The 22125-nt window shown below is 40.1% G+C and overlaps 1 protein-coding gene across 1 annotated transcript in view; it reads left to right on the top strand.

Annotated features, from left to right (window-relative positions):
* LOC141767562 (glypican-5-like) overlaps positions 1-21457 on the top strand; it is a 56331-nt gene extending 34874 nt beyond the window's left edge. Inside the window, exons 10-11 of the mRNA XM_074635000.1 lie at positions 17586-17692; positions 17779-21457. Of these exons, the coding sequence (XP_074491101.1) occupies positions 17586-17692; positions 17779-17874 (203 nt within the window). The 3' untranslated portion in view covers positions 17875-21457. The remainder of the gene's footprint in view (positions 1-17585; positions 17693-17778) is intronic.
* Positions 21458-22125: the final 668 nt, after the last annotated feature.

The raw sequence follows: 22125 nt of genomic DNA, 5'->3' as shown, positions 1-22125 counted from the left end.
AGGATAAGGCCAAAAAATAAGGGGTATACTTAAATTGTACCACCCTTTTCAATGTGAGAAGTCTGTTTTGGAGCACTGTAGTAGTAGTGGTAGTATAGTCAAAAGTCAATTGTGTATTATAGACGCTTGTAAATATGAAAGGGATTTAATATATAAGCCAGTCCGGTGGCACGAAAAGGTCTATGAAATGTAAACGCATCCGCGTAAGTATGCTACGCTCAGAGCTAGTGTGAGAACGACTGCTCATGGTGGGTAGAAGGGGGAGGTGGATTGGTCCAACAAATACAGGACTTTCAACGATATTCCTACTAAGCTGTTTACATGGCTAATGAAAATTAATATTCAACTAATATTCCTGTTTACATGCAGCTGTGCATACTCCGTAATATTAACCTAACCGTTGGCGGAATTGTTCGACCGTGAGAACACAGCCTCCCTCTTTCATTCCTTCAACCACCTTCTTGCACATATCCAATATATATTTGCACATATCCAAACATTTTGATATCCAAGGCTTTCATAATGTTTAAAAGTAGGTGTGTTTCTCCTACTATTCTTTTGGCCATGCATCTCTGCACTTTGTTGGCTAGTTGGTTTGTGTACAACACACAGAGCTGGCTGTAAACAAGCAAGAGGCCGTGTGTCGCAAACTGACAGAAAATCCCCAATTGAGATGCATATTCCTAATGCGCTGTATAGATGTCCAAAGAATGCTCCTAAAATCTGAATAATATCGGCATATCCCACATGTCTTAATTGGAAAATGCTCCATTCGGAATAAGGCCTAATTCAGAAAATCCCAACGGAATATGCTGTTTACATCTAATATCAAATTCTTAATATTGTCATATTCTGAATAATAGTGGAATATTAGTGTACATGTACACATAGCCATTGTACTGTGGCAGTGTGTTCATGTATGACCCCATCACTTATAGTAAAAAGCTAATTCAGAGAATAAGTTTAAAGTGCTTTTATCAGACTCGTCAGATGGGTTACACCAAATATTTTGCGTACTGTAGCAACCTTCTTCCAAACTAGTCTTTTCCCACATAATAATAAGAGCAAACAGATCCAGTGTTTTGTCAAACATCAATGTCTCTTACCAGAGGTTTGAAGGACAAACAGTCCTCAAAGGCTGCTCACACACTGCAGTTATACACCCTCCTCTTTACACTATGGAAAGCTTTACTGTCCGTGTCTATCTTTAGCTGGAAAAACACATACGTTGATTAACTGGTCAACATACGAGGAGACCCCGACCACCTTTATGGTGACTGAACTTTCCATGACACCCAAGTGGTATGTGACTGGACTTTCTATTGTCATATTGGTGGTGACCCAGGCCAATTATTTTCAGGTCAAACCAATAAATGTTTTAACAGTGTGTGTTGGTGTTTTCTATAGTTTCTTCTGTACAGAATGGAAATTGTGCTGGAACAGAATAGAAGTTTTGTGTTGGAGGCGTTCTTGCTTCCTGGGATTGATCGTCATAATTTACTAAAGCAGTGTTCGTTCTTTTCTTTGTTACCCATGATCAGAGGTCGTGTCCCCCACATGAACACAACACCCTGGTGATGTCACTGGATGGTGGGGTCCCTCTCCCCGAGGGCAGATTGTAATAGGGTCAAACGTCATTGTCACACTAATGATCCCTGCACTGTCCTTGTCATTACTGGATTCATGAGTGTGTGTGTCTGTATACGTACAGTGACACAAAGCACGAGTGTAGCTTGTTACGATACTGAACTTTAGGTCAGTGGTTCCCAACCCCCGGGCCGTGGACTGGTACCAGGCCATGGGATATTTGCTACCAGGAAAAAAGCTAAATAATTAAATCTTTTTCTCTTTGATTTAGCCAGTTCAGTCGGTAATGTTTATTTTTAGCTCCATCTACTGTAACCTTTTCAGTCTGTCTTGCAAGAGAGATAAAGATTATATTGTTAAGGTGTAGTAAGGTGAACCCAAACGCAGGAGGAAGGTTTAAGACTGGAAGGATTATTTTTAAAAAACTGTTGAAATAGTAGTTGTGAATGGAAGACTATGTTAATGACAAGATACATTTATGCCCTTAAAGGTTTGTTGTCTTATACTGCATCGCCCCCTTATTTAACGGCTCTAAAAGTAATAGTATGTGTTGGTACATTTGTCTTACCCTTTAGACTAACCTTAATGTGTCAGATCGGTGGAAGCTCACGCCTCCCGCTGGGCCTGAAACTGGTACATTGGCTATTTACAGAGAAAATTGCTAGTTATGATTTACCGAGCTGGTGGTGGCAGCATGTGGGGATCGTGTCTCTCAAGCCACAACGAGTTCCAGGAGAAAGGATCACAATAAAGAGTGACAAAAGGGGATTTTATGCATGTCTCCCCGCTCGTCGTCGGCATCTCTATGCATATAAACAAGCCTCACGCACGCGCTGAAGCTGAAAGAGTGATGCAGTATCAACCACACCACACAAATCACGGGGATTCATTTATTTTTTTTGAATTATTTGTACTTCTTATGCCTGGACTGTATTAAATCGGTAGTTCTGAGCTAACGTATAAATAAATAAAACACCATCAAATGAATAAATGCACTGATTTTCTTTTGGATAGATCTGCCACTAAATCTGCCCGTCCACGCTCTCTGACTCTCTCTCTCTCTCTCTTTAAGATTCTGCCTACAAATATCTAAGTCTGAATCACTGAAATGTGGAGCTTATTATATTTCACAGCAGAGGAAGAGCACGGAAAGAAAATTCCGCTTGCGTGAGAAAGAGAGTGTGTGGATGTGGACGTGCATACACAAATGAATGTTTATGGCCTCTTGTGCGTGCTCGCCATTTGCTTTACATGTAAGATTTAAGTGTAGTTGTGTGTGTGTGCAGGCGGTACATCTGTTACTGCATCGTCTCTGTGTGTAATCCACTATGTTTTATGGATGGCCCAGTTCTCTGTCTGACTGACTGAAACGGATCCGGTCGTGTGCTGCTTCTTGACTCGTAATACCTTTCTCAATATCGACCCGTTGTTTTCTTTTACGCACACATGATTGAGCTAAAGTTCTCTCTCTATCCCTCGGCTGCAGATATAAACAAGGATTGATAATATGAAGGAAATATCCTCCCTGTCTTCTAATTAATTCTCCTGACATTTGAGCTTTGTTGAATACTGAAGAGGGACAAGAGAAAGTAGAGGTGGGGTGCAGCCAGGCGATATCAGCCAAGTAGCTGAAATCAAACATCAGAACTCAACACCTCATTGCCAAGCATGTGTTTTATTTATGTGGCCTATTTAACAGTGGGGAAGTTATTTTAGTCATGCTGAGACAGCCTATTATTATTTGATTTAAGTCCATTCACAAGTTGATCTCAGAACAGAGAGGGAGAATCAGTTGGCAAACATTGTTCACGGATCAAAAGCAAAGAAGAAAGGCAGACGTTTCAACATATGAGCAGTTAAAGGCAGGGAGCTTAAGTTAGCGCTACTTGTGCCATTTTACAAAAAGGCAGTGAAGTCCAGCCAGAAAAAGCATATACTGTCGTTTTTTTCCTCTTACATTGTAGTTATGCTGAAGGTTATGTACATGCAAAAGAGTGTGTTTTCTGTGGGATGCGAATAAAAGAAGATACATGCCCATAGATACACAAGGTCAAAGGTTGCCATTAAAAGGGTCACTGATAATTCATGCTAAAGGTTGCTATGGAGTCCTGCATTACTGTCAACAATCAGATAGATTAGCTATTTATTAATATTATCTACATGTGTTTTAACGTGATGCGATAATAATCACACAAATGCCACGTATGCCATTAAACACAGTCTGTTACGGAGTTAATATTCAGTTTTTTTTTATTATTCTTCTTTCTTTGTTTAGTCATTTCTCATCCTCCCCTCCTCTTGAATTCACAGAGATTAAAACAATTGATTTTCCCTCCTCAAACCAGCACAATCCCGTCTTCAACTGCCCTTTTCTCCGATCTCTCTGTCTCCCCAGACATATCCAGGTCCTATAATGTCAATAATGTAAATGTAATCACAGCTTCTCTTCTCTTCTCTTCTCTTCTCTTCTCTTCTCTTCTCTTCTCTTCTCTTCTCTTCTCTTCTCTTCTCTTCTCTTCCGTGCTGTGTCATTATAATGGCTATGGATGCGGTGGTGGATACTAAAACCTCCTCCAGGTGTCCATGAGTCACATTGCAACCACTAATCACTCAGTAAAGTCTGGAAAGCACCGATCCTTTTCCCTTAAAAAGAAGCTTTCATATATAACACATCGGTTTGAAGCTGCTTACAAAATCCCCACTACGACTATATGTCTCACAGATTCATGTTGTCCAAAATAGAAAAAGCTGCTAAACTGCAAATAAAAACATGGATAAACACATTTCAAGCAGGTTTCACTACATACTTTATACATTCATAAGCTCTTTGTATCTTTACCAGGTACAGGATGTTTTTGTGTGTGTGAATGTATGTAAGAGAATGTGTACTCGCGAGGGGCACTCAATCCCCGTAACTATGGTTACCAGGTGGTCCGTCCTCCCATGGGTCCTTATTTGATGACAATGAAGAAAGAGGGAGGGAGAGATGGAGAGATAGAGAAAGCGAGGAGGTGTGGCAGATCTTGTGCCATCTCTTTTGGAAAAGTGACTTATTGTATTTTTACGTTGTGCTTTCTGTAATCTCGTTATATCTCCATTGGGATGTGGCTAAAGCATAGTTTGATTTGCAGTCAAAATGCAGTCATTGTTTGGTTCTTATCACAATCCTGGACTAAATAATGGACATACAACCGGATACTGTAAATTTGCTGAACCATTTTCTATTCATTGTCTTGCCTCCTCCATCATCTCCTCCTTGCTCCTCTGGCCTCTCCCCCACTTCCCTGGGGCCACATTCACAAAGCCTTTAGAAGCCATTTCATCTTAAAGGGAAAGGCCAGTGTTTTCCATGTTGCCCCCTCTGCCTGAGGACAGTTTGATCTGCATTCGTAAGCATCTGTCGAAAGGGAGCCGGAGAGAACGATAAAAAGCCTGGCGAGGCTCCGAATCTGCACCCGTGACTATAAAAGTTCCCAGAGCGAGCCTCTGGATCGGTTTGATCAGGGCTATAAAATGAAACTGCTTTTCTTGTACACGCATGCACTGGAGAACACGAGGGTGTAAAATATGCTATGAATGCAATCAGAATCCCTCTGATACAGCTGCTTTCTCTGGAAATCCAGACTGAGCATTTTCCTGTCATGCTTTATTTTCACAAGAGAGTACTCCTGTTTCCTAAGAATTTTACTTATATACAACTAATGAGGGATATACAGGAGTGGATAGGAAATGTTTTGTTTGTTACTAACCTAAAGAAGTGTTTACTGTATATTAAACAGATTCATCATCTGTTGACTGTCCATACTGAATATATCAGCAAAATGTTCACCATCAAAACACTGTATTTCTTCTGCTCCTGGAAACTAAAGCACGGTGGTCGTGGTCTTACTTACACACTGAAAAGGTCAGGGCTGATTTGAAAATATAGAAAGATATATATTCTATAATTTTCATACTGTCAACAAATCCTATTGAAACCAACAATGAATTGATCCTACAGTATTCCTTATGCCTTTTATTTGTCCAAAAACTATTAAAAACACATCAAAGAGCCACACTGTTATGACATGTTCCTTTTATAAAGATGAACATGGGCACTGTAGTTCATTTTGAGACAATCCCACATAATTACTAGCCAATGTATCCTCCTGCAACGGTTGATATGATATCTTACAAAAAGTTAGTCCTTATTTTCTGCGTTTTCCTACGAATGTCCAGCAACACGTGTCAATTTACGCTCGTTACATGCATACAGTCTTTTCAAAATAAACTGCCATCTTCACATGAAACAACTTGGTTAGGTTTAGGCAACAAAACTACTTGGTTAGGTTTAGGAAAAGGTTGTGGAAGTAGCGTTATAAGTACAGAAGTTAGGTGACTCACACGGGCCACACCGGCCTCCTTGGCGAAAGTCCTTTTTGACCCACCCAGATATCCTGCGGCCCTTGCTCTTTATACTTCCTGGTACTTCCTGATTACGTGGATTAGATGCAAATTGATTTTGTGGGATATATACAAATTACAGAGCATTACTTTTCATAGGTATAGCTTCCAACAGTGTACGAGAACAGCCTGAACTAGCACGCTATGGCTGAAATTAGCCCCGAACAAATACACTTACTCCTGTTTGAGTTACGGGATTTAGGAACTTTTAGGGAGTTAGGAATTTACCTAGCCTTTTTTATGTTAAGTATATAATCATTACCTGTTTTTAAGAGGGGTGGCACGGTGGTCCAGTGGTTACACTGTCACTCCACAGCAAGAGGGTTGGCTTGGGCTCTTCTGTGAGGAGTTTGCATGTTCTCACCGTGTTAGCATATTCTCCGGCTTCCTCCCACAGACTTGCACGTTAGGTTAATTGTTGACTCTAAATTGCCTGTAAGTGTGAATATGAGCATGAATGGTTGTCTGTCTCTATGCGTCAGGCCTGTGATAGCCTGGCGACCTGTCCAGGGTGTACCCTGCCTTCGCCCAATGTCAGCTGGGATCAGCTCCAGTGACCCTGAGTAGGATAAGCGGTTACAGATAATGGATGGATGGATGGATGGATGGATGTCTTTTAAGATACACATCTTCAGTAACGAATGGGCTTGGAGCTGACAGGTTACAGAAGTCAGAAAGTATTGAGAGATGGACAAATGCATTGTTGGTTTCGGTCTTTTCAAGGGATCGTTAACGATAACAAAATTATAGAAATATATTCACCAACTTGCTCCCTCTGACTTTTGTCTGGTATGGATGTGGATTGGAAAAAGCAATTAGGATTCTACCAAAATACATTTGGCAAAGCAAATTAATTGCATATAAATCAAATGTGTACGATCATTGAGATTAGCTGTGTTGTTTATAATCTGGCTTTTTTCTCTCTTTTAATTGCTGCTCTTTGTCTGTCCTCAGCTCTTTGGTTTTATTTTGCTTTTGTTTTCCAACTCTCACAGCTTGGGGTATATTGACGAGAGCTGTTACACACACACACACACACATACACAACACATACACCCACATAAAGACACCCACACACACGGAAATCAAGGGGATGGAAGAAGGAGATAGGGAGGAGCAGATACAGGAGGGGGCGACAGGGGGTAACAGTGGGTGTCGAGAGAAGGGAAAGGGAACTCGCAATGATAGAGCGTGTGTGTGTGTGTGTGTGTGTGTGTGTGTGTGTGTGTGTGTGTGTGTGTGTGTGTGTTCAGCATGTGCCGATGGTTAATAAGCAGTAGAGTTAAAATGATAGATCCTCGGGGCAGGAGATGCGGCTCATTAAAGAATTACACATTCACTTTGCTCTCACTGTCTCTCTTATTCAAAGCGACTCGAGGCTCTCCCTTTTGTTCAACTCACCCAGAGAGAGATAAAAGATTTGAACCTTACATGAAATGCTGCACATCGGAGAATATCTACTGAGGAACTACGTGCACGGTTGACTCCCTGCACTCAAGCTTTCAACATACCCGTAACCTCTTTCAAGCATCCTTATATATTCATGTCCCGTTGTCTCACTGGATGCCTGTCTATCAACCTGTCTGCTTGTCTCTACACCTGAGTGAGTTTGTTCATGCAAATCTGATTAGACATCATCTGCTTATTAGTCCTCCTCTCTGCAGTGATGCTGTTATTCCCACACTTGACCTTTTGAGAGGAGCCCTTGCTTTGTCTCGCCTTCTCTAGCTGCACCTCCAGCTTGTATTCAAATGAGCATCCACAGACACAAACACCCCCACTGGCCTGCGTTGATGTACAACCTTCAACCAATCACTCCGCCGCGTTCATCCTTTCATCCACCTCCAATCACAGTCCCCTCGCTGCATTCACGCTGCAGTCTTAAGCTCATGTTTTTTTCCCCTACGTGTTTCCTCCAAAGGTTTTATGATTCCACCGGAGGCTCTGCTTAACCTCGCTGAGTGTGACCTTGGGAAGATGCTTCACTGCAAGTCAAACCGTTAACCGTTATTATAGCCATTTGAAAACAAGCACTAGCCATTAACCTGGTTATTACTTTTTAAACTACGTCCCCGCATAGGTAATTTGGGACCAATGGAGCAGATGACGGTGATGCAAACTAGACAATGTGACCAGGCTGTCATCCACAATCAGTCAGTAAATACAAGTTTTTGGGAGATCAGCCAGTTGATTGACTTGATTTTGAAGTGAGTCTTTCACTCCATCACAACACTTTAATATGCAGTATGTATAGTAAACAGTAAAGTAAACAGACATTTCAGTAACATTAATAAAGTCTCTTTTTTATATATACACCAGTGAGGTTTACCATTTTTGGTACTTTCATATTTCAGTTCAGCAACCGTGTATTGATCTTCCATCATAAAAATTGCATCACCGCCTGCCTGTTTTTCAACCCAAAGTAAGAAATGATGGACTTGAGGTGATGCTTGAAGAAACATGTTACAATTTCGCCCAAAGCAATTGAGTTTGTCAATTCAAATTATGGGATTTTTTATTTTTTTTAACCAAAAAAGGGATTCAAGGGATGGCAAGGTTGGCCGGTCCACCACTTTAGTCTCGACTGAAATATCTTAACAACTTTCAGATGGATTGCCATGAAACTTCATACAGACATTCATGTTTCCCCGACGATGAACCCTAATGACTTTGCTGATCCCCTGACTTCTCCTCTTGCGCCACCATGAGGTACAAATAACAAACAACTCAAACAACTTTTGGATGGATTTCCATGAACTTTTTATATTTGCATTCAGGTCTCTCTCAGAATGAATTCTAATCACTTTGGTGATCTCTTAAAGGAACAGTGTGTAACATGTTGGGGGATCTATTAGCAGAAATACAATATAATATTCATAACTAGGTTTTCATTAGTGTATAATCACCTGAAACTAAGAATTGTTGTGTTTTCGTTAGCTTAGAATGAGCCCTTCATATCTACCTAGGGAGCAGGTCCTCTTCACGGAGTCCGCCATGTTGCTTCACCATGTTTCTACAGTAGCCCAGAACGGACAAACCAAACACTGACTCCTTTTGCGTTTTTACGTTACCTGAAGGCCACCGTAGTTGACACGCTTGTGAAACTGTGGTAACGTGAGCCGCAGAGTGCAAAACCGTGGTACCGCCAGCCGCCATCTGACTTACCTTGCTCCTAAAGTAGTGTTATTATGGTAAGGATGGCCTCTAAACGATGCGAACGCCGTTACCACAGTTTTGCACTCGGCAGCTGCACGTTACTGCAGTCTTGGAAAGGGAGGAGTGAGTGGAGGGATACTCAGTTGGTTGCAATCTGCAACCACACCACTAGATACCTCCAAATCCTACACACTGTACCTTTAACTTCTCATCAATTTCAATTTGTCCAATCCTTTGGTTTCTGACCAAAAACCTGCACAAATTGTGGCTTTCCCATCAGTATTTTGTGTTTTATTGATGGCTAGTAAATGTTAGCATGCTAACACACTCAACTAAGCGAATATGGTAAATATTGTATCTGCTTAACATCAGCATATTAGCATTGTTAGCATTTAGCTCAAAACACCGCTGTGACTATGTACAGCCTCTCTAGCTTGGCTGTAGACTTTTGTTTAAATGAAGAATTAGAGTAGTAGCAACACAATGCTTCCTTGGTCAACCAGTTGGTAGCGAAAACCAAAGAGCCTGTCAAAGTGAAAACCCAACAAGTGCTATTTTATACAAATGTAACACTGATTGAACATCTTTGAGTAATCCCTTCAAGCCAAAGAGCTGCTAAAACTTCTCATTCCTTCCCTCTGAGATAAGGAGCATCACTATCACTCAGTATAATACAGTTCTGTGTACGCTTACTAAAATGCTTGAAACCATCGAGGCAAATTACCCACCAGGGACACATTTGATGAATTCAGCGTCTATAGATTCTCGTCTAAATGAGCAAGTTGACAGGCCAGCCAGTTTCATAATACTCTTTCTTTCAGTCCATAAATAACAAGATGACAGCAGTGAAGAATAATAAGAGATACAGTACAGTGTGTTGGCGGGCTTATTGTGTGTTCAGAAAGTAGCCATTTGTGTTGCGTTATATCACCAAGATGTATTCACTATGATGTTCAGAGTTCATATAGCCGGCTGTTATTTCTATCTTTCTTTTCTTTGTCTTTCTTTCCCTCTCAGTTATTTTATTTCGGTATCGTTTTATAATTTGATTCCGATAAGTACTTGCTGAGGGTATAATCCACCGCTACCTTTAACCATGCTCTTCCTGCTCTGTGTGTGTGTGTGTGTGTATGTGTGTGTTTCCTCCCTGGGGAACTGAGGCTGAAGTAATGAAATGCTCATTACTGATTCAGCTGGAAATGCTAGGAATACATTTACACGCCTACACACACTGACACACACACACACACACACACACCAGCTATCCAGACGCTTTTCAAGGTCACCTCGCTTCATGTGTGTGTGTGTGTGTGTGTGTGTGTGTGTGTGTGTGTGTGTGTGTGTGTGTGTGTGTGAGAGAGAGAGAGAATGAATGTCTGTTGTATACACACAGATTGAGGAGCAACACGATTGGGCGTAATTGGGGCCTAAATTGACAGTTCTGTACAAAACACCACAGGCATCTGATATCAAACGTGATCATTAACGCACGCACAGACACACACACACGCGCACACATTCACCTTTGCTGTTAGTTCACTTTTCAATTTATCAGATCCTGCTTCCTTCTATCACTCCATCCACACACACACACTGTATATAGATAATAAACACACATAAATATCTGAGGTTACCTTCTGAGGCAAGACAAGGCTTCCTTTAACACGTTAAAATGCAGCAATTTAGTTGTGCTCTGCACACAGATCAGTCTGATCAAAGCATAACTAACATGTTTCTGTGACACACACCGTGTTTATGGACACACACGTGCAGCGCACACACACAGTGTTGTCTGCTGTTACTAGGAAGATGCTGTGTTGTCAGTCGGGTTTAGTTTCAGACGGCAGACTGCAGGAATGCATGAAAATAGAATTAAACACAGTAATGCTGAGGTAATGGATGTTTTGGGATGCTTGTTACAGGTGAGGCGGGGATGCTAAAGTCTGAACATTACAATGGATCAAAGCACCGCGGGTACTGATGGTGATTTTGGCTGGATAATCATTTGGATGCAGAATATTTGGTTTCTATAATGCAGGAACATTATCAAAAACAAAACAATAGAATTATCTCAGTTGGGTAAAATACACCAGCATTACATTTGCAAAAATGTGTTTATTTTAAGGCATGCTGCTTCTTATCAACAATAGCTTACTGTCATTCATATTTGGCACAGATGAACATTTATTTATTTATCCAAATGAAAAGATTTATTCAATAAAATACTGAAGCCTTACCAAATTAAATCACCATAAAAAATATGTTGGATATTTTCTAATGATCATGAGTTTGTTAGATTTAGCATGAGACTTGAAATTGTTCTTGACTGAGAAAAAAATAATTGCTTAAGAGACCAGCCTAATATCTGAATATGGAAAAGTAAAGAAATTAAATTTTTGCAAAAAAAAATTAAGAAAAGACAAATTTTCTGACTGAATTCAGTGTTTTACGTTGTGTTTTAATGCATTTTTGTTATTCATTTGTGGTATTTTCCACATGACTTTGGTCATAGTTACGTATAGAAATAGTCAGTTTTCAGTCATTTACAATGTTCTTTTTGCAATTTAACCTCACCAAATCCTTTGAAAGCGGCATATATATGTGTGTGTATGAGAGAGAGAGAGAGAGAGAGAGAGAGAGAGAGAGAGAGAGAGAGAGAGAGAGAGAGAGAGAGAGAGAGAGAGAGAGAGAGAGAGAGAGAGAGAGAGAGAGAGAGAGAGATGCACTGAGCGCTTGGCAGCCAGTCTGTTTTCTGGGTCCCCACAGCTCTGATTTATGGCCATGATCCACCTGCTTTCTGTCACCCTTTGGCAAATGCTTGAATCCAATTCCATTTTTATCTTATTATTTCAGAAAAGTATCTAAATTACAAGTCAGTGGTGAAGAGGACACATTTATTTGCTTGGATAGGAGGGGACGATGTATCACTGATGCTCTCCTCTTCAGCCATTGTAATACATGGTTGTCCTTCCTTGTAAACTGTCAGTTCAGCTCCTCTGAGGATGCAAACTGTGAATGGAGGCTGAAGCTAGACGCCAATGAAGAAGGCTGAAACTTTTGGCTGACATGGGATCTGCTATCTACCACTGCAACTTTCTGACAGGATCCTCCAAATGTCACTCCTGCATTCTTATTATCACAAACACACACACACGCACACACACACACACACACGCTCATTACTCATTCTAGTAAAGGTTAAACCACCCCATGAGTATGACCAGTGACATTGTTCATCACTCATCTCTGGCAGCGTGTGTGTGTGTGTGTGTGTGTGCACGTATTTGTAGCCAATCTGCCACATGTGACATGTTCTGGATTGTTGCTAAGAGACAAACATGCCGAAGGGCATGTAGGAGGAGACTGCGTGTTGCCACCTGCTTTCAGAACACACACACACACACACTAACACACGACAATCCATATGCACATGCAAAGCAGCCTGTCAAAGTTGGAGTGACACTGATTTAGTCTAATTATGAACCTTATTGTATCGTCATGCTTTGATAATCAATAAATCATTTATCAGGCAAAATTGTAAGGATTTGCTGCCCTTCTCTGTTTTATATCATTTTTATATCTGTATTTCAGACAGTTGAAGTTTTTTCACTTTTTTTTTTATATATGTTATTGACTAAAAAATGTATTTCTTAGTTGGAAAAATAATTGGCAGTGTTGTGACTCATATGGCAGCCAGCTGTGACGCAGCTTTTAATCTTCAGTTGTGTTTAACATTTAGTCGGTGGTGGAGGAAGTGTTCATAACGTCCACTTAAGCAATACCACAGTATATTTAAGAAGCAAAAGTCCTGCATTAAAAAGTGTACGTAAAACATAGTATCATCAGCAAAATATATTTATATTATCAAAATATCTAAAGTACCCATTTTGCAGAAAATATTAGGGGTTTATTGTTGAATATGTTATTGTTTAGTCATTATTACTAGTCCTTTAATGTGTAGCATTTTATTGTGGCTGGTTGAAATATATACTGTAGATATATTGGCATATGTTTTGAAAAAAATATATTTTTTAATCTATTGTTACCAGGGCAGTCAATCGATTAAAATATTAAACGTTTGTCCATGATTAATCGCAAATTAATTACACATTTTTATCTGTTTAAAATGTACCTAAAAGGGAGATGTGTCAAGTATTTAATACTCTTATCAACATGTGAGTGGGCTAATATGCTTGTTTTATGCAAATCTATGTATATATTTATTATTGTGAATCAATTAACAACACAAAACAATGGCAAATATTGTCCAGAAACCCTCACAGGTACTGCATTTAGCATAAAAAATATGCTCAAATCATAACATGGCAAACTGCAGCCCAACAGGCAACAACAGCTGTCAGTGTGTCAGTGTGCTGACTTGACTATGACTTGCCCCAAACTGTATGTGATTATCATAAAGTGGGCATGTCTGTAAAGGGGAGACTCGTGGGTACCCATAGAACCCATTTTCATTCACATATCTAGAGGTCAGAGGTCAAGTGACCCCTTTGAAAATGGCCATGCCAGTTTTTCCTCACCAAAATTTGGTGCAGGTTTGGAGCGTTATTTAGCCTCCTTCTCAACAACCTAGTATGACGTTGTTGGTACCAATGGATTCCTTATATTTTCTAGTTTCATATGATACCTGTATTCCTTAAAGAAATTAGTGGCATTAAAACAAATTTGCGTTATTAACTTTGATGACCCTAATTGTGTGTTATACCTTTACATATCAAACAGCTATTTGTAACACACATTTTAATATCATTTTATTCCATTAATCCTCTAAAATCATCATTTCGCTGCCTATTTTACCTTCAAATATGAGTGTAACTCACTCACCTTGTTCAGGCTCTTCAGTGTAAACTATTAAGGAAAATGTTGTATGATGTTCCTTTTGGCCTAATTAATTTTTTCATCCAAACCAGTTCCCTATAAGAGCAAAAGAAGGCCAGATTGTTGGCGTGATTACCATTTCTTGAGAGCTATGACGACAAAAGTAACAGATATTGTTCTAAAACTGAAACATGAAGATACCACACTACACTTGTTATGGTGTAAAGGCAATAAAAATATGATACCTTTCTGTTCCCTAAACAGGTTCAAGTCAGATGTGACACAAGGTTGTCAGGTCTGGTGGGAACAGATGCACACAAACCACACACACACGCACACATACATGCACAGCCATGAACCCAGAGTCCTCTATTGCTCCATGCAGCTATTTGTCAAGAGAGCCCACAATAAATGACTCTTAATTGGTAAACGTTCTGCTGTGAGATAATCATCTGGATTATCATCACAGACAGTCAAAAACAAAAACACATCATGCGTCTCTGAAACAGATTTTTTTTTTTTGTAGGAGAGTGTCAATGTCTGTGTTTTCATTTTCTAACATTTTGTGTGTGTGTGCTTATGTTTGTGTGTGTCTTTATATGGGTGCTTTCCTACTTTCTTCATGTCTGTATTATTGTGAGATATAATATTTGTGTGAGTGTGTGAACATTAACAACTCACCTCATTCCTCAGCGACTGAAAGGGGCTCTTTGTCTATTGTACTGCAGGACAATGTGTATTGTAAGAGACCGAATCAGATTTCTGCCAGAGCAGGTGTGTGTGTAGGTGTCTGTGTGTGTGTGTGCCAAGATAGAGCATGTTGCGAGTGTTTTTTGTGACAGCACAGGTGAGTATGAGAATGTCTCTGGCTGATACTGTGTGTGTGTGTGTGTGTGTGTGTGGGTGTGGGTATAGCCGGCGGCAGAGTCTTCCTCCCTCCTGTCCTAATCCACTCATTTACCTGAGTTCCTCCCATGAGTTGCTGGAGTACCGCCAACACACACACACAGACACACATGCATATGAAAGCAGCAGCTGGTGAAGTCCGGCCGTATGCCCATTAAATGAAGCATCATTCCACACATCTATGTTTGTGTGTGTTTGTGTGTGCAAGGTAACAGTATTAGTGCGAAGCTGCGGGCGGGTGGGGTGAAATTCATAAATCTTTCAGGTCTAAACAACAACAAAAAACAGCCATAAATAATGCAAGATTTTGTGCAATCATGCGACTAAAAACAGAACCAGAAATGACTTCCACAACTCTTGACTCAGACTGTTGATTTATAGACTTATTTATTTATGGGGCTACTCTTAATCTAGATTTTTCAAAATGATTGCAAAGGCCTGGCAAATGTCACCATTTAATTGATCTTGTCAGACACTAATGTCGGTGAAATGTGGCCTCATTGCTTGTAAAACTAGATCAACAAAGTACTGTATTTCCTTATGATTATTGTAATGCAATATAATACATACTTTTGGATAAAAGATATTTATTTGTAGAGCAAACAGAGCTTTAAAGTGCTTCACACAGGGCAGTAAATGAAAAACAACAATAATAAGAGCAAATGGAAAAAGGCGATAAATAATTAAATTAAAACTAAAACTAAAAAAATCCGTTAAATTGGTTAACAGAAATAAAGAGAAGTCAAAGCAAAATTAAATTAAAAAAGGGGGATATAATATGATCTTATACTTTACATCTTTAATATAACCAATAAACTACCAGCTATGGTGAGCTAACTGCATAAGACACACTTCTAATCAATCTGAGTCACTTGTAACACATTAACACCACCTGCTATGATTAAGATTGTGTGAAAAATGGTTAGCAAAGTGGGCAGAAAAGTCAAAATCGATGGCTTAAAGCCCCCTCCAGTCTATTTTGGCATTTCTATGATCTTTCATATTTATTTGAGTCATTTCCTGACTAAGTTGATCAGCAACACTGTTTGCCAAAAACAACTTTATTTTGTGCTCAAAGTTGAAAAAAGAAAGTTGCTGCTGAAATGGGAATATGACGTATGACTATAGTAGAAGGTTATATGTATATGTCATCCTCCAAGCCTGTACAGGCGCTCTCATGCTCGTTTGTGTCTGAGCAGCTGGAAACCGATAAATCTGTTTTATCTGTTTGTTATCATCTGTCTTTCTAGTTAGTTCGCTAGTTTGCTGTAGTTAGATAGCCCGACTTGTTGCATTAGCTAACTGAGGGTTTTCATTTTATTTTTAGTTTCCTCCACCTTAGTTTAGTGTGTTTACTTTCACAATGGCATTTGTGTGTGCCGAGAACGGGTCCAATCAACGCAGTGGATTACACGAAATAACACACTGACTGTCTCTCTCACTCGTTCTCCTCTTTACCGTCTCCTCCTCCTGGAGATTAATTAACGGAAAGCAGCCAACGCCGTTTTGGAGGTTACACCGGGGAGCGTACAACTTTCAGCTCAAGAGAAAACAAGAGAAAAGTCCGTTAGAGAAATAAACGAACCTCAGTGCAGCCCGGTGCGGTGGCGGTGCTGGAGCTGAGGTGAGAGCGGCCGGTGTTGGTGGACGGTGCACCTCCAAAACGTCCTGAAACTGCATTGCAAACGGCGGAAATTCATCTAAACTGGTTTAATCTAAACTGGGTTGAAAAACAATGCAATCTGGTTGCCATGGTAATGAATTCCGTCCGACTATTAGCCACCCCCCCATTTTCTGTTTGAGAAAGAACGTTAACCAAAAAACAGGAAGTAAAACAGGCTGGAGGGGGGGCTGTGTAATAATGAATAAATGGCTGAAAAGTCCAGCTGTGGTAGCAGTATGAATGGAAACTTGAAAAAAAAGGCAGACGGTTCTCGCTTGGTTAACATTGGGAAACAATGGCAGTTATGTTTATGCAACAAAACTGCTTGTTTAGGGTTAGAAAAAACATAATTAAATAAGATTAAGTACGCTTGTAACGTCACTTAAGCACTTAAGCTACAGACGTAATGTCTTGACTCTGACGTAACGTCACGTGACATTACATCATCAGTAAAAATTACTCAACTTTTGTTTTCACACTGAACACAAACGCTGGTCCCTTGGGTGAAAGTCCTGTGTTTGTTTGACCCATCCACCACCCCCTCCCTCCTGCCCTTAACAGACTTTCTCGCTCTTGATACTAAGCCCGTTGCTCTGAGCGTCTAATACTGACGCGGATGGGCTTTCATTGGCGTTAGTTGAAAGCCTGGTGCGTCTCATACAGACGCTAAAGGGTGCCTCGGTGCCTCGGTATCAAGACGCCAATGGCCACTGCCCAAGCGTCGGTATTTGACGCCCTGAGAGTGAGACCAGGGTGGATAATTCCAGGATCACTATGTTGTGTATAAAAAGACTTAAATAACACAATCCACTTCATATTATTAATACTGTAGTGTTAAATAACATTCAGTTTACAGGTAAAATTAACATATTTGTTGCAGGACAGGTGGGGTTGATAAAGGGGGACTCATCTGATAAGGCTGCTGGGTACAGAGCCACTGCTATACTTTGTGTATTTATACTGTTATGTACTGTCTTTCTCTGCATCTGTTCAGGTGATGAGACAGGTGATACATCAAGCGGCCGTAGTCCAGCGACAAAGGACATGGCTCCTCCTCCTCCTCGTCGCCCCGTCCCTCCTCATAACCTCTCACCTCCAAAGGTAGGTCCTTTCACATCCCTTCTCTCCTTCATCTATTCCTCTACTCTGCTCCTTCTCATATAATCTGATTTCATATTCTCTGTCAGGTGGCTGTTCGAGGCTCAGCCCACACGTTGTCTGGTGAACCTCTGACCCTGGCCACCCTGCTGCTCCTACTGCTGTCACCATGGCAACACCGCTGATCACCGAGAGACAGTCTGACAGAGACAAAAAGACTGAGAGACAGCCACACGTGTTTTGTGGTGAAGTTGAGTATTTGGAGTTTCTGTGAGCACTCAACCACTCTGATTGTGTTTGTTTTTGGGTGGGACACGCTGTCGGTTCTTCACAGCTGCAGGTGCACCGTATGCATTTCTATGTTACCTCTTGTACTGACCTCTACATGTGTTTGTTTATGTGTATTTAACTCTGATAGGATAGATTGCACAGCACTACTGACTTTTTTTTGAAGAGAGATGTAAATACAAATATATATATATTATATATTTATATAAAGAATTTCTATAGATAACAATGGCTTGATGTGTAAATAGAGATTAACATAGAACAGAGCAGATTTTGACTTGGACGTTCAGAGGTGTTTCGTTTAGTTTGACCTTTACATTATGTACCGTATCCCCCACGGAGACAAAGATCCATGACAGCTATACTGAAGGCTGAAGGTTTTTTTTACTGTAGCAGCAGTGTACTTATAGTGAAGGATGTGATAATGTTGAAGAGAACTCAGCACTAGATAGGCAAAACAACCAATTATGCGATACTTCAGACCGTTTACAGATGGCCACGCAGCATAATGAAGCATTTGACAGTTTGGCCTGTAAGTCTGTACAAACTGAAGCCCATCCGGCACTTTTTTTCACACAAACATGCCTTTTGTTCGTTCAAGCTGGGTGATTTTTATTATTATTTCTGCAGCAAGTATGCTGAGAGTTTTAACGGTGTAACACTTGCTCAAATGTTTATTTCCTCCAAAAAATGACTCCTTAATAGCTGAGATCTTGCCCAAAAAAACTGTGTCCTCTGGTAGTTTGACATTTCTACACATATAACACCGTTTTATAGTCTCGGTAGTTGTGGGAAAACAAGACTATTTTCTTCTCAAGCTGTAGTAAAAGTACTACAGGGAGGGATGTAACAGCTTCCATTTCAACTTCAATTTCACTGCCACAGCCATCCTCAACAGAAAGCTCTGTTAAAAAGGGAAGTGTCCTAAACAATACAAAGCATCTAATACAAGAAAAGACTAAATATGGGCCGCATGTAAGAGCAAGAAGACACAACTGTCTGCCTGAACAATGAATAATTTGACATCTCGTTGTCATATGCAAAAGCTGAACTGTCACGGTGATTTCAAAGGCTGACTGGTCTCCAAAACTGCAATAATAAGACAATATTTAAGACGTCCAACAAAATACTACACGTTTCTGAGTCTCATACATGTGTTATCTCTGTATCCAGTGCAGAGATGGAGTATCAAGAGAGTGATCAGAGTAGAGCTGAGCCAAGATCCAAACGTGTGAATTAAATATAATTCATGTTAATTAGCACTATCAAGTCCTCCCGGCTGTCTGTTGAATCTCAAACCCCCCAAACTGCACACAACAGCAGGACAGACAACTGGAATACTGATTAATGCGTTCAAACCAGAGCAAATGAACCAGCTGAAGGACACTGTGTGCATTTCTGTCAGCTTGTGACTGAATTTTCTCCTCATCATTTTGTCCCATAATCTTTTGAAAATAGCAGAATTCTCATATAAATGTGTCTATTCATGAAGGAGTGTGACTAACGGTTGAGAAATACCATTAAGAGCCTACTGTACATGTGTGTGCGTTATCTGGGCAGTGAGCCCAAATGTTAGCAAGTGGGATGCTTTTACAACATTATCTGTCAACAAGTGTGCTATTATTTGATTACTATTTAAACGAGCAGTGTCTAGCATTTAGGGGGATCTATTGGCAGAAATGGAATATAGTATTAATAAGTATGTTTTATTAAGTGTATAATAACCTGAAAATAAAAAACGTGTTTTCATTACCTCAGAATGAGCCGTACATCCTAATTTGTCACATGCTGAGGCTTTGTGAGATCCCTCGTCGTCACTTTTTCAGTCACAGTTAACACGTGCTTAACGTTGTGAATTAAACAAAAACACTTGCTTTGGTTCAGGCAGTAAAATCACTATAGTTAAGTTTAGGAAAAAACAACATGGTTGGCCTTAAAACTATTACGTTTGTACAGTAAAAATGACACTGAACGTTGTGAACATGGGACATGAACGAACAGCTGATTGTAATGTAACGCACAGGATACAAACAGCGGTCTCCTGGATGAAAGCCTTTTTTTTCTCCTGCACCCTGTGTGTCTCCTTCGCTCTTTAAATAAGCCACAGCACTTTCCCTGAGCGCTTAATATTGACGCGGATGGGTTTACATTGTAGTTAATGGAAAGGGTGCCTTGTGCGTCAGTATCAAATGCCGACAGCCGTAACAAAGCTTCGGTATTTGACGCCCTGGGAATGAGAACAGGCTGTTTTATATCTACCCAGCGAGTTGGTCCTCTTCACGGAGCCAGCCGCCATGTTTCTACAGTAGCCTAGAACTGACAAACCAAACACTCGCTTTAGAGAGGGCCATTCGCGTTTTCAGGTTTCGTTTCATGTCACGTCGGCCACCATAGTTCTCCTATAAGCTTATCACACCGGAGAAGTTTCACTTGGTTGCAATCTGCAACCTCACCGCTAGATGCCGCCAGATCCAACACACTGCTCCTTTAAAGTTATACCCAAATGAGATGAGATTTTGAATTTGAGCCAATCCCTTCATCTTTCACAGCTCTTGCCAACACATACCAATGCACATACTGTACAGATAAGTGGAAACTGGTTTCTAAACCTGGGATAAGACCAGAGGGGGGTATTGACAGCAATTTGGGATTTTTGAAAATGTAAAAAAATAAATTTTTATGCTAATAAACCTGCAAAACATAAAATAATGAGAATATACAGCTCTTTTGGGTAATAATTAGAATGAAATAATTTGGATTGTGAAGGTGAAATTGCTAATTTGATGTTCCCAGTCGTCATTCTGTGGAAGCTCTCCGTTAACTGTGAGCTACAAACGGCTATCTGTGGTTTGAAATGTTGAGAAATCTTTGCAGTGAACACAGTGTGAATCTTGTTAGTGCATAATTGTACATGAGACCGAGCAATGTTTTTCATATCAAGCATAGAGGTGACTCTCTGTTGTTCCGATATAGTACTGTGTTGTCATAATGGTTCTCAGCATGTGTGTTGAGGCACACTGGTGTGCCATGGAAGGAGCTGTGCTGCGTGTCACTGTCAAGGGAAATCATTAAATGTACTTTATCAAGGTTTAACAGTTAACATGTTGTTGTTGCAGCAGTATGCAGGAACACCAGGATGTAACAAACAACCAGTTAGCTACAGTAGTATGGTTTCTCTCCTCACGCTCTGAAAACCACTGTGCTGCTAATTTAATAAACTAAACCATTAAATAAACCTACTGTAATAAACTGTGTCCTGCTACTCTGTTGTGTCATTAATCTTCTGCTTAATATCCTCATTAATAAACTGTTCTCAAATACTCATTTTACTTTGTCTTTTATATATTGTGTAAGATGCATGTGGGAGCCACAAGCAGGAGTGAAACAAGGTGTAAAATAACAAATAAATTGTAAATAATAATAATGATAATTTAATTTAATTAAACTTTAATTGAAAAAATATATATGATAGAAAATAAAATATGACACGGAGTGGTGGTCCTCCTGTTTAAACATGGATACCTGTAAACGGCTAGCTGTAATTGTAGTTGAGCACTTACTGCAGATGAAAAATATGGTTGTGGAATTTCTGCCATCTATCTTAAGATGAAATAAAAACTTAATTTAGAAACATATTTGGGTTGTTTTTTTGTTTATAGCAGAACATCCACCTCGTAAAATGGGTTTAAACAGATAGAAGTTTGGTGCCATCAGAGCCTTATGCATACATGTATATGGGAATGCAGCTGCAGCTCTTTGGCCTCTGGCCCTTTGAGAGATTACTGTGATTGGATTGGCATGGTCAGGAAGTTGGCACAGATCGCTCGGTTGGCACAGGAAACTGCCAGGGGATGATGGGAAATAAAGACATCATTGAATGCAAATTGCCACAGAGAGAGAGAGAGAGAGAGAGAGCGAAGGAAAACGACTGTGAGAAGGAGGAGTGTTCCCATTACTCATCCTGATGTTGGCACTATCTAGTCCCACCCATACATTCTCCTTCAGTGTAAAACTGTTGTTTCAAGATGTCTTTAAATGCAGTATTTCACTGTCTCTTTATTCATTGTTGTTGGTTTATCATTTTCTTTTCATTCATGGAGAATTCTTCTGTTTTTTTTCTTTCCTGGACGATGCAATATACTGCTATT

Source organism: Sebastes fasciatus, chromosome 5, assembly GCF_043250625.1.
Source record: "Sebastes fasciatus isolate fSebFas1 chromosome 5, fSebFas1.pri, whole genome shotgun sequence".
NCBI lineage: Eukaryota > Metazoa > Chordata > Actinopteri > Perciformes > Sebastidae > Sebastes > Sebastes fasciatus.
Note: the sequence above shows the minus strand (reverse complement) of the source record. Positions and strands in the feature narration are given on the sequence as shown.